Source organism: Podarcis gaigeae (genome assembly GCF_964106915.1).
Source record: "Podarcis gaigeae genome assembly, chromosome: 7".
NCBI classification, from domain to species: Eukaryota; Metazoa; Chordata; class Lepidosauria; order Squamata; family Lacertidae; genus Podarcis; species Podarcis gaigeae.
The window spans coordinates 52,910,106-52,923,527 of NC_139683.1; the positions used below are offsets into that span (position 1 = coordinate 52,910,106).

Below are 13,422 nucleotides of genomic sequence, written 5' to 3' on the forward strand. Positions count from 1 at the left end.
AGTGTTCAGAATTCTGCATCAGCTATATCATAATTCTGAAGATACATAGCAATAATTCTGTAGAAAGAACTTGAACCTAATTGCATTTGAAATATAGGCAAGAACTTCGAGGGATGAATCCACATCAAATAAACATGACATGCTGTAAAATAAAAGTCAAAACACATTACCAGGCAATAATTAATTTCTGACTATTTTTTTTTTTATACAAAACATTCACAGAACAGCTCTTCTGTGGATCATAATGTACCTACTCAAGCAATTTTTGATTGTCCAAATACTTAGGTATGTGAAAACAGCAAGCAACTTTCCCAGCATCTATTTCTGACCCACCTACTTATGTCAGCACAAACTGGGCATTCTCCGTCTCTCTTTTCTTACCACCAATCAATAATGGATTTTTGCCTTCCTCTTGAAATGTTTCACTGCTTAGCACAGAACTAAGAAACCTGAGCCAAAAAAGGGCATTTATTCATTCCTTACAGGCTTTGACCATGACTGACTAGGGGCGATCTCTGCCTGCACTGTGGCTTGTCCCCTCCAGCACCCTCTAACACTAACAGTGCTTCAGAAGCTTCTTTTGAAACCGAGATTTCCCATAGTAATTGCTGATACATATGGAGACAGAATTCAAAGAAGTCAGCTTACCAAGCAGGTATGCATCAAAGAGGATTGTGCCCCCAGCAGCTAATGTTATTCCCAGGAATTCCTCATCAGCCAGCCCAAGGCAGCTCACAAAATTAAAACATCAAAAACAATTAATGCATAATAACATTCCCCTTTAAAACAAACAAACACTGAATGCAGACTGAAACAAAAACATATTCAGAGAATGTTTAATGGGAAATTATAGGTATGGGGCTACTGCTGGAAAGACTCTGTCTCTGCTGCCCACCAGCCAGATGTATCTTACCTGCATCTCCCCTTCACCTGATATATCCTCCACCCTTCATTACCATGGTGCCTTTGCCACACTCAAACATTTCCAGGCATATCTCAAACAAATGTCCACATTATGAACCACATTCCAAATATTGTTCTCTCATGCAGTCGAATATACACAAAAATGTGAAGAAATCTAACACAGTTTGAGAACTATCTAATTCCATTCAATATTTAAAGTAATAGTCCAAAGTAATATATTTAGATAATAGAAATATAATGTTGATTTGCTTCATCACACACACTGAAAATTTTCTCTCTCATTTTTGCAGCCTGTCAAAGCAGCCTCAGCCTGTCTCCACCATTTCACAATCTGTCAAAGTGGTTTGGCCCAGAAATATTAGCAATACTCATTGATGTGTAAAACTCCTAAGAATTATTCCATGTGGGTGACCTGTAGTCTGTTCAAAGAGAACTTGTAGAGGATGCCCTCTGGAAAATGTGCATGTGTTTCTACAGCAATTTTATAGACCACCTTTATCCACTTGCTGATACACAGAATGTTTTAAATATAAATACATTAACAGATGCATTAAATACATTACATGCATTTTTAAAAGTAAGTCCAATTGAATTCATTGTGACTTTCCCACTGCAAAGGTAAGTGGATAGAAAATTGCGATGAAACTGCATTAGAAAACAACTGCATCCATATGAGTGAAAAAATATTCTAAATAATAGTGGATGGTGCCAAATACCATATCCATCCAGTACAGTCAAAATGTCACTCGGCATTATCCATATTAGCATGAGTAAAAACAAGGTGTATCATGACAGAGGTTCATGAGACCTATGTTTAGCAAATAAAATAGTTCAAGAAGAAAATTAGCAATTTAGATAACATGGTTTGGCAGCTTCTTCAGCTACATACCAGGTGCAAAGCTATGCCACATTTCTTGATAGAGTTGCATGTAACGGATGCTATTTGCACATGATTTTAATAAAACTGGAAAGTGGAAGACTAATCTGTGGTTGTACAGGATGCTTCCAAAATGGTTCAAGAGATGAAATGGAATGGTAATCACAGGACATCTCTGAGACAAATGCAACTAGATATTGCAAGGCAAACAGTGTTGTTCCTCTTCTACCCCATCCACTCCCACATTTTCAAAACATATTCAGTATTGCAAAACGTGTTCTCTCTACATCTGCCTAAAGCAGCATTATAATTAAAGATATTTTATGACCGGGCAGAGTACAGTAGATATATGAGTGATGCTGCTTAAGAGTTCCATGTTTCAACCCCAGAGGGATTCATACATTTTAGCTGTTTTGGTTTAATTGATGGTGTGCTTGAGGGTGTTTGGTGAATGGAACTAATATGTATTCATGCATATATCAAACTAAATAAATAAAATTAGGACTGAATTCTCAAAGGCAGTCACAATTCAGCTTCCTTTGGGCACCCTTTTCTTTGTCTTTTCCAGAGAGATATCATTATATCTCATGTGCATTTTGTGCAGATTTCCCAAAGGTTTTTAAATTACATATAGCATGACATGGTGAACAACTCTAAAACTCTCGCTCCCTGCATTGGCCTTGTCCAGTATCCATTTCAATCCATGATACTTCCACGCCCGCTTTCTCTAGAAATTATACCACTTGCCCACTCAGATATGTTGGAGACAATGTCACCCACAAGCCATTGCAATCCTTTGTTAACCATTAACGGTGCTCACTCAGGCCCATCCTCACATTCATTCACTATATCAAGGGGCATCAGGAACTTGGCCTCCATCACCAACATGTCCCAATGACCCTGCCTTTGACATCTGTGAAATCCATCTGACATTTGCACTGGGAGCCCACAACCGTAGAGATCTACATGTGCAAGTTTGAGAACCCAAAAGCACACTGTTCCTGATTGTGTGGAGGGGCTCCGGTGAATACCTCATTGTCATCCTGCCTTGAGCAAAGGAGTGAAACATGTAGTCATATGACTGGTAACTGTTTAAATAAAAATACATAAACACCATTCACTGGGAAAGTGTTTTGCTTAATATTTCTATAGAAGTTAATAGAACTTAAACATTTAAACATGCATCTGTGCCCTTTGTTTTAATTAGACTATCATATTATTTCATGCATGACATTGTTTTATGGTATTGTTTTATGCTATTTGATGTCTTGTAAGTGGGCAGCAAAGTGGATTACAAATATTTCATTTATATCCAATCTTTCTTCCATGGAATTTAAGGTGATGTACATAAGAATTCCTATGCAATCTTCTGTTTAGACCAGCAATGGGCACTAAACCAATGATGGGCAACTCTCAAGGGCTGCATGTGGCTGCAGTGAAGGAAGTGTGGGTGGGGTGAATGTGACCTGTGCAGTATAACTTCTTGTAAGAGATAGTGAAAATCACAGAGCTGCATTTTTTTTTTTTTTTTGCATCTTTCAGAACCTAAGAAGTGTCTTGCTGGATCCAATCAATGGTCTATAAAGTTCAGCATCCTCCCCCACCCCCAGCAGTGAAGCAGATGCCTATGGATAGTCTGTAAGCTGGACCCTTGGGTTTCTCCTTGCAGTTGCAAGAAATAAAGGCTGTAATCCTGTGCCTACTTAGGTCGGAGTAGCCCCCCCCCCCAACTGAATGGGGATTATTTCCAAGTAAAGATGTGTAGATAAGAACACAACACATCTCTTTCTCAGCACATGTCTGCTGTACTCTGGAGTATGTCCATTCCTAGGAGCCTACTGGTGCAGTGCTGTGCCATTATTCAGAAGGAAGCCTTATTATATAGTCAATGGGGCTTGCTTGCGAAGGTGTCCATGGGATGGGATCTTTCGGCTCCTACTCAAAACTTCCTTTCTAGAGAGTAAGTTCTGCGGAAACCCAGTGAGACTTACTGCTCACAGCAAACATAATCTAGGGTTGGGTTGTGCCCCTCAGCTGCACTTTTCTAACAGCAGCAACACCTGCGTGCGACTCTCGCAGCACTGGACGCACAGGTGGAAAGAAAAGGATTGGCTTTGCCTCTTTTATGCAGAAATCTCTCTCTCGCACACACCCCTCAGAAGCCAGGTGGGGTGAAGGGTCCTTCGTGCTTCTCAACTGGATGGAGAAATGCCGCCGCCCCCGGGGGGAAGGGGAGGACAAGGTACCTCGGGAGGAGCCCAGCCTTGGCGTCGAAAAAAGAGGAGGCTGGCTGGCTAGCTGGCGTGCCAGGGAAGAAAGCGAGCGTGGGAATGGGAGCGGCGGACATTTCCCCTGCCCGCCCGCCTCGTCTGGCGTTGTTGGGGAGCTGAGGTGTGAGGCGGGAGCAAGAGGGAGGGAGCGCGCGGGAACCCCTCCCCCTCCCTCTCCCCGCTCGCGCTGTAGGGGGGATGGCGCGGCGGCGCGAGCAGCTCCACAGCCTCCGGGTGCCGGCAGAGAAGCAATAGCCGGGGAGGGGGAGAGGAGAGCTGGCGGAAGAGCCGGAGAAGCAGCAACAGCGGCGGCAGCAGCAGCAGCAGTCCTCTTCCCCTGGCTGCTCCAGGCAACGGCGCGACAAGAGCCTCTCCCCGTCTGCTCGCGCTTGGCTAGAAAGAGCCGCCCGCTCCTCCGCTCCTGGCAGTTCTCGGGCTGCGCGTGGCGCCCCGCAGGAGGGAGGGAGGGGCGGGCTGCGCTGGGCCACGGCGTGCCCGGCACGCGCAAAAGGAGCCGCTCGGCCGCCAGTGCCGCCTGGATGTCAGAGGCTCCTCGCGAGCCGGCGGCCAAAGGCGCTCCGCAGCAGCAGCAGCAGCTGGAGAGGAGAGGAGGAGAAGGCGGCGAGAGAGGAGACGAGCCCGCGCACGGAGCTGGGACGCCGCAGCCGGCTCGCCCCGGCCATGGCCTCCAACTTTAACGACATAGTCAAGCAAGGCTATGTGAAAATCCGCAGCAGGAAGCTCGGGGTGAGTGGCGCCTGGCGCGCGCGCGCTTGCTTTGTTCCCCCCTTTTCGCCCTCGCTCTTGTCTGTCAGCGCCTGGGCGGCGGAGTTGGAGGTGGGGATCGCTTGGTCAAGGCGGCGCTGCGAGCCAGCAGCCCGCTGTCGTTCCTGCGGCGGTGCTTTGGCAGGCGGCGTGGGGGGTCGGGCGGGCGGGTGGGTGTGCGGGGATGGCTCGGCGGCTCCTCGGCTGCTGGCAGCAGCAGGCGCGCTTGGATGGAGCTGCTGCTGCTGCTGCTGCTCTCGACTATTGTTTGCCTCCCGTGCGTGTTTGCCCGCTTGCTTGCCTGCCTGCCGAGGTGGAGGCGATCATCGCGCTCCCGGGCGGTGCGGCTCGATCCCTGTCCGCGTTTACTCGGGAGTAGACGCAGCAGATTTCAGAGGCGCAGGACTCCCAGTTGAGGGTGTTTATAGGGTTGCAGCCTGTTTAGTGGGAAGAAGCCCATCGGGAATAGCTGTCGCTGCCCACAACCGATCTCGTCTGTATTAGAAAGAGTACCTGCGCGCATAAGCGGAGAGACGATGGAAACCCATCACCTGTTAAACTCGTTTCCGCCACCTTTATAGGCAGCAAGCCTAACGACTAAGGAGTAAGTCACACTGAGCACAGCGAGACTTGGATCTGAGTCAACATGTGGAGGATTGTGCTGTTAATCACACACCACTCCCCTACCCCTGCTGTGGCGTGGCGTGGCTGCCTTTCCCGCAAACAGGGGAGAAGGGCATCGTTCCCTTTAAGCATTTTCCCCAAGCCCTGGCTCACCTTCTTTCCGATTCAGCTGAAATCTATAACAGGTTGAAATTGTGGCTGTGTCGAAGCTCCCGGCACTGTGTTAACTTTGTGCCTGTTGTACAGTGCGTGTTGGATGCATTGCGTTGAAAGGTGTGTTCGAAGGCACTCTGTCAGAAAAAAAGCTCTGAAAAGTCTACAGGTTTCAAAATAGCTCCTAGCGGCCTAGAAGTAGGAGGAAAGGTAGACAAAATAGGCAAAAGTAGCTGCTGAGTAGAGTGGCACACAGGTGATGATGGTAGGTAGAAAACATCTTTTGAGTTGAATGCTTGATTTAGTATTGGTGGAGAGGATACAGACTTAGCTAGACTAGGCAAAAGAATAATGGTACATTGAGCAGATGGACAGGAGAGTTGGCACAGTGATGGATGCTGCTGTCCCCTGTGACTAGACAACTGACCAATCTCAGAGCTTTTTGGAGGCAAGGTTGGCTTCAGACAAAAGGTTGGAATCACCTGGAAAGGTGTATGAGAATGTTGAGATAATTATTGGTAGAAGTACTTGCCTAACTTTCAACATTCACACATGCTTTAGAAATCTTACTTCTTGCCTAGGAGCTGGCAGATACTATCACAGTTCCAAAAAGTAGTAATGATAACTGTCTGGTTTTGCTCTAAAGTAAGAACCTCTTTAATAATAATAATAATAATTAGAAATTTGTTAGGAAGAAAAAGGAGTATTGACCAGCTTGAAGGCAAATGTGGAAACCGTGCAATGAACCTCTGATTTAAAGTTTAATTAGGCTTATAGTTTGAGAGCAATACACTGAGATTTGATACGATACCACGGACAGAACCAGTCCTGAGCCAGGCGATTAGGATATTAGCCTGTGCCAAAAGGAAAACAACAGCAGTACAATTAAAACCAAGGAAATATTGTGATACCTGGAAAGCTGCTTGCTTTGGAAGTCATGTAAACATCTGTCTGACATCTTAGTGGTCACTAATGCTATGAGTGGAGAGCTGTACTATGAAACACTGCTAGTCATTATGGTTATATGCTGCCACCAGGATCAGTGGTACAGTGCTCTGTTTGTCAATCTTGGGGAACAATAGTGAGACAAGTCTCTTGCCCTCATGTCTTGCAAGCCTAGCAGATTGACCATTGTGGGAAATGGCTGCTGGAGTAGATGGGCCTTGGTCTGATTCAGCAAAGGTCTTCTTATGTACTAACACCCACATGACGTCTCCTTTTTATTTTATCTGTGTTCTTTGCTGCTGCTTCCCTCCTTTTATCTGATGGGGAAGAATGTAACACACTTTAATAAACAAGTCTTGATAAACAATTGCCACCTCCTGCTCACTAAGCTTACTGGTTTTGGTTTTTTTTTTAAAAAAAGTATTTTTATTGAAGGTTTTATTGGTTTACAAAAGTATGTGCAATCTCTCTCTCTTTTCTCTCTCCAAGTATCATTTTTTACAGATCAGTTTCATTTGTTGAGACATTAGGAAGAAAAAGGAGGGAAAGGTGGAGGGGGGAAGGTGAGTGGGGGTGGGGTCGGATGGCGATGTTTCTATTTTACTTAATATATGTGGGGTTTTGTGCCAGCGTCGCTTGTGCAGGTTCTCTGCTATTCACTAGTGTTCCTTTGGTGGTGCGAGAGGTTGGGGTTGGCCTAAGGTGTGGTTGGTTGTTTGTGATTGGCTGTGGTGATCTTTGTTTTCATGTGTGAGTGGGGTGGGTGGGTGTTTTGGATCAAGTTAGCCATATTGATTTGTATGCTGTTGGTGGATTTTTGTCAGTCTTGCTGGGCTGTGTATGTGATAAAGGGGAGCCATACTGGGGTGAAGGCATCTTCTTTTGTTTGTTCCCATATCAGTTTCAGTTTATTGGTTAATTTTTCTAGTAAGGCTGTTTCCCATACTATTTGGTACCATTGGTCCATGCTTACTCCTGACAGGTCTCTCCAGTGTCTGGTTATGGTGTTTCTGAAAGCTGAAAGTAGGTGGGTTATGAGTTCTTTGTGGTGTAAATGGGCATTATTGTCTTGGAAGATATTTAGTAGGGCCAATTCTGGGGTGATTTCTAATACTTGCTTAGTTATTTTATATATTTCTCGTATGGCTGTTGTCCAGAATAGTTGGATTTTGGGGCACTCCCACCACATGTGGAGGTATGTGCCTGTGGAGGTGTACCCTCTCCAGCATACTGGTTTTGATTTTGAAGGTGGTTTATGATGGTCAAAGGCGATTAATCTTGAAAGGAAAGGTTCACTTTTGCATCCAACTGTTTTTCTTAGTCTTTTGCTGAATGACTACCATTTGAGTTGGCTTGGCTGTTTTATGATGAAATCCTTTTCTGTTAGCTTTGTACTGGAAGGAATGTGTTTTGGGGACACTATTGTAGATAGGCTCTCTCCGCAGCTGTCCTTCACTACAACACACACACACAATCTGAATGAGACTTTTCTACTTAAAACCTTGTAAAACATGCAGAATTGTAATTTTCAAATACAAATGTCATCACTAATCAGCCCAGTTATAATATATAAGGTTATAATGTATATACCAACTCATGGCTACATGGTATTCACAGATGTTCCTAATAAATAAGTTCCTTGCTACATTCCATACTCTAACTACACTAAAGATTCCCATGCTACTGTTTCTTCTGTTCTTACACATCCAGTTTCCGTTGCAGGTAAAGTCCATGGTGTTACTGTAAGCCTCTTAATTTATTTATCTTCTAGAAACATAACTGCACAGACTTGCGTGTAGCAAATTCAGCTTCTTTTTGCCAAATGAGGAACATGTGAATAGGAAATGCAGTCACTACTTTTTCTGAGGTACAAGTACTCCTATACAGAAAGGGAAATGCAAGTCACAACTGCTGCTCAATACGTTTAGGGGACCACTATGTGTTGTCTGCTGTACTGTCATGGAAGTGAAATGGTCCACATTTGTAGGTGGGTTTTGTTCAGTACCATGTGAGGTACAATCATGTTGTTGAGAGTTATTTGATGGTAGGAGTTTTATACCCCTTATACAAAGGGCCTGCTCTGGTCCCAAACTGAACCTGTCCCGGGTGAGAGGTGGGAGGGAAGTATTTTGTGGTTCATTGCACAGTCTTGCATGTTTTATATGTTTGGCAGTGATCTGTTGCAGGAAGGATATACATGTTTAGTGAGTATATGTGGGTTGAAATATTCTTTTGGTTTGGTGTTTGTGTCATTCTGCATAGTAATTTTGTCTGATCTTAGTTGTATAGATATGGTTATGGTTATGATTATGAATGTGGACATTGTGTGTTTATGTATCTGCATTTTGTTCGATTGAAGTTGTGATTGTTGTACGTCTATGTACTTCAATTTGATTTTCCTTCTGGTAAACAGCTTTGAGATTTGAGGACAAAATGCAATAGATAAATGGACTTAATACTTAAATAAATAATATAATGTTGATAATGTATAGTAGTGTTTCATCTGCCACTGTGGATGTGTCCTAGAACATTGGGTCAGCACCTGTCAGCAGTGCTGATCATGTGGGTCAAATGACCATTGGATGTGCCATCAATGTTGAACATCCAACCAGCCTTTGCTAAATTAAATACGCACCAAGAAGGGTTTTACAGTATTAAGAATATACGGTTTGGAAACAGTTGCCCTAGGAGCAAAGAACCTTACTGGAGTGAAAGTAACATTTAATGATATATTCATTAGTTAATCTGGTTATTTTTGTGTTATCAGCTGTGATCAAGAATGTTTTTCTTTCTCCACCTATGACTATGGACCTTTTTGTCAATTCCTCTGGCTATCAGGAACTCTCAATCAGGGGTAATATGTTGAGGGAATCAGATGATATCAGAAAACTTGAGTTGGTGTGTAGTTGTGGGTGTTACTCATTCTTCTCTGCATCAATATTAAGCATTATGTGCAGTTGTTGACTTTTAGCAACTGGCTTTCTGGTACAGTACCTTCCAAATGTCCATTATTATAACACAGACCAGCATTATTCAGGCTTTCAGACTTCAAAGTGCTTCCATCCCTACTCCAGGGTAGGAATTGGCACAGTGGAAATATGCTGAAAATGCTAGTTCATTTTTAATAATTCTATATTTTGGGGGTACTGATTTAGAATCAATCAGAAGATTTAATTTACAACCTGGCTCCAGTGTGCCCAGCAAAGCAGCAATTTCTTTTATATAACCACTTTTAATATTTCCCTGCTCTACATGAGGAGAACATATAACATACAGCAAACTGCATGCTTAAGCTGAAACTGTTATCTCGAGGGACTGTGTCTTATATATTTATATGAATGTGTTCCCCTTCCGAAAGAGATAAGAGAGAGGCCATGTGAAATTTAAAATTCTACAAGTGGCTAGAAGCTTATCACAGTGCTAATATATATTATCTTTGCCCTGGAAGCTGTGCTTTTCTTTGCAGAAAGGGTGTTCAAGGCTAAGGGAAGAATAATCATAAATTGACCTTTGGAACATTTCGCTATCTTGACAGGGCTGTTAATTCTGAGAGAACACAGTGGGGTTGTTGGAATCCCAATTACAGACTATTGCGGTACAGCTGACATGAATGTGTGTGTTTTTAAGCAGCTTAAATCAAGGTAGAAAGGTTCCCTCATGCTCTTTGGGTGGATAGACACCACCCCCCAAAATAATGTTTTAAGTTGAATGGCAGTGTCAAACAATGTCTTGGGAAGTAATCACTAAATCTCAGCAGGCCTTAGAAGGTTAGTATTATTGCTGCTTGATGCCAGGACAGGATGACATTAGTTCAGTAGAACAATGGAACACAGAAAACCTTATTGGGAAGCAAGAATTTTTCATGCTTCATACAATAAGGGAAATAAATCTGATAATGCTTTATATTGAAACTAGATATGACATTGGCACAGAGGAAATATTTGGGGTATGCTCAATATTTCTTTACTCATCATGATACTACCTTTTTCGTGTGATGGAAAATAGTGATGTATTAGGACTTGTAAAGCTTTTGAAAGAGTACAGAGATTTCTGTTGCAAGTTGGAATTTTGAGATCCCATTCTCTATATGTAGTTGTGTGTGTGTGTGTGCGCGCGCGCGCACGTGCACATGCAGACACAAACACACAAACTGTGAAGGAGGCCATAACCAAAAGCGCAAAGGCCAACCCCCAAAGTCTTTTGTTAACAGGTGGCAATGATGCCAATCGGTGGGCCAATCAGAGAAATCTGTATCTTTGGTGCTTAAGCCCATACAATCAACAATAAAAGTAATGGTTCTGTATAAAGTATATTTTGTACACAATGCTTGAGCTACCTTCGAATGTATTTATACCATTTATGTTAATGGGTGTAGAAGAGAAATTGGCAAAGAGGCATTGTAATGTGAATGAACATTTTTGCCAGTGGCGGTTACGATCTAATTGAATGAAGGGCTAATTTGTAATGTCTGAAAGCAACAACATGTTTGAACTGGAACAAGTTAAAGCTATGCAATGACTCTCAGGGTCCATCAAAGCATAATTCTTATTTATTTATTTGTTTATTTTTTTGGGCAGTCTGGATACCTTTCACCTAGATAACACTTCTATTGAGGAGATATTATGCCATCCCCAGTACAGTTTCCAAACAGCTGCCATAACATTATTACAGTGGTACCTCGGGTTAAGTACTTAATACGTTCCGGAGGTCCGTACTTAACCTGAAACTGTTCTTAACCTGAAGGACCACTTTAGCTAATGGGGGCCTCCCGCTGCTGCCGTGCCGCTGGAGCACGATTTCTGTTCTCATCCTGAAGCAAAGTTCTTAACCTGAAGCACTATTTCTGGGCTAGCGGAGTCTGTAACCTGAAGTGTGTGTAACCTGAAGCGTATGTAACCCGAGGTACCACTGTATTATTATTTATTGTATTTATATACCGGTCTATACCCGGAGGTCTCTGGGAAGTTCACAGAACAAAATCAAAATATAAAACCACAAAATATATAATCAAAACAAAAACAACAACCAAATACACCCCCGCAAAAAAACCCCACATATTAAAAGGGCATAGAACACTGGAAAAATTATATTCCTCTCTCCACCATCCAGTGTGATTATTATGTGAATGTAACTGTTTTTCTTTTAAAGGAAGCAGCACTAGGCAATTCTGAAGATCTAATAGATGGCCAGTAATAACCAGCAATCAGTGATGTGAAAAATGATGAGAGGAAGGGAAAGCTTAAATATTGTTCTCACTCTTCACCTGATATATGTGTATGCAGGATTTGCCCTGCCATAGAGCACCATGATGGAAGGGTGGATGAAGGCAGGAACTGGTGTCAAGTTCAGCATGACTTTTTCTAGTGTCAGCCCTAACAGAGTAGAATAATTGGACACTTCAGACTCCAAAATGTCTTGGACCAGCACAGTGTGAGTGTGAATGTGTTAGAAAATGGAATTGTTGGAAATAAGGAGCTGATTCAGTCTCCCCAGGTGCTGGAAAGGCCATTAATTCAGGTGGTCCGAAGACAACCCTCTGAAACCTGAGCCTTAGGACCCAAGATCAGCACTGTGTGCAACTATAGACAGAGAAGTATGTTTGGCAGTAAATGTTTCAGAATGCATTGGGAAGCCATGTCATTATACACCATATGGAAACTTGGTGTTGATTTGCCTTGATAATTTAAGAGGGACGTTTGGTGGTAGAGCACATACTTTGATGGGTAAGTTGTGTGCCAGGTTCAATCATCAGCATTAATGGCTAATGAGAAAGGTGCCTCTCTTGAACCTTGGAGAGCCAGTGCTGTCAGTACAGACAACACTGAATTAAATGGACTTTGTATAAGGCAATTTCCTATATTTCCATAACACATTTCAAATGCTGAAGAATACAGAACTTCATTCAGATGATTTTAGGAATGGCTTACCTATAAAAACAATCCTCAAATCTACACAGTTCTACCTCTAATACCATGCATTTGTTCAGACAACATTTTTTTGTGTGAAGCAGATATGAGGAAAGTAGTCCCACAAAGGCTCATGCAAGTTTTAATATAAATCTCATAGAAAACATAGCTGCTTTTGCTCTCTTTCAGGCAGGTGGCCAATCCATTATAGAAATTCTTTCAGTGTTTTTGTTATATTCCATCTTTCTTTATGGTTGAGTAAACCTTGGCTGGGAATCAAATTAAAGGTTTTCTGATCTAATGCAACCCATGGAGTGACTGTTAAATGATCACTTGGGTGAAAGTGTTCTAGTACTGAAGGAATAATATTGTTAACTTTCTGAAAAGCAAGTTAGGGGGGAACCACTGAATGCTAATAGAAGTCTTAATATACTTACTTCCTCTTTTTGTTCTAATTTATATATCTCACTTCTGGAGAAAATGGGACAAACCTATCTTTTGGATATAAGACAAGATGGTAGGTATTCCTTGGTTTACAGCTTGTTGAATTCTTTACTCCATGTTTGGATGCAAGTGTTTCTTCCTGTGGTGGGAGAGGTAACTTTTGCCATTTCCCCCTGCGGACCCTTGCACCCCCTGAAAATTTAGTCTGCAGTTCTGTAAGACCGTCAGAAACGTTGTAGAGAAAAACAGCAAAAAATGCTTCTTCCTGCCTTCAGCCAGTGGGAGCCTCTGCTTCGAGGATACCACGGATCTGTGGTGTGTCTGAAAAAAACACAGTTAAAACTCATACATCATATAGCGCAGTGCATTGCAATTGCTACAACAGTCAGAAAAAAATATTAAGTGTTCTATCAAGGCCTTCAGCAATTTTCAAGTGATTCCTGGGGTAACATTTGAGGACCCCTGTTCTCCAGGATTAAAAGCCTTCTACTGAAAGATGTTCCCACTCAAACCC

General features: G+C 42.7%; 1 protein-coding gene across 1 annotated transcript in view; it reads left to right on the forward strand.

Annotated features, from left to right (window-relative positions):
- Nucleotides 1-4,033: 4,033 nt before the first annotated feature.
- Nucleotides 4,034-13,422, forward strand: part of DOK6 (docking protein 6) — a 170,623-nt gene continuing 161,234 nt past the window's right edge. Inside the window, exon 1 of the mRNA XM_083747021.1 lies at nt 4,034-4,818. Within this exon, the coding sequence (XP_083603147.1) occupies nt 4,753-4,818 (66 nt within the window). The 5' untranslated portion in view covers nt 4,034-4,752. The remainder of the gene's footprint in view (nt 4,819-13,422) is intronic.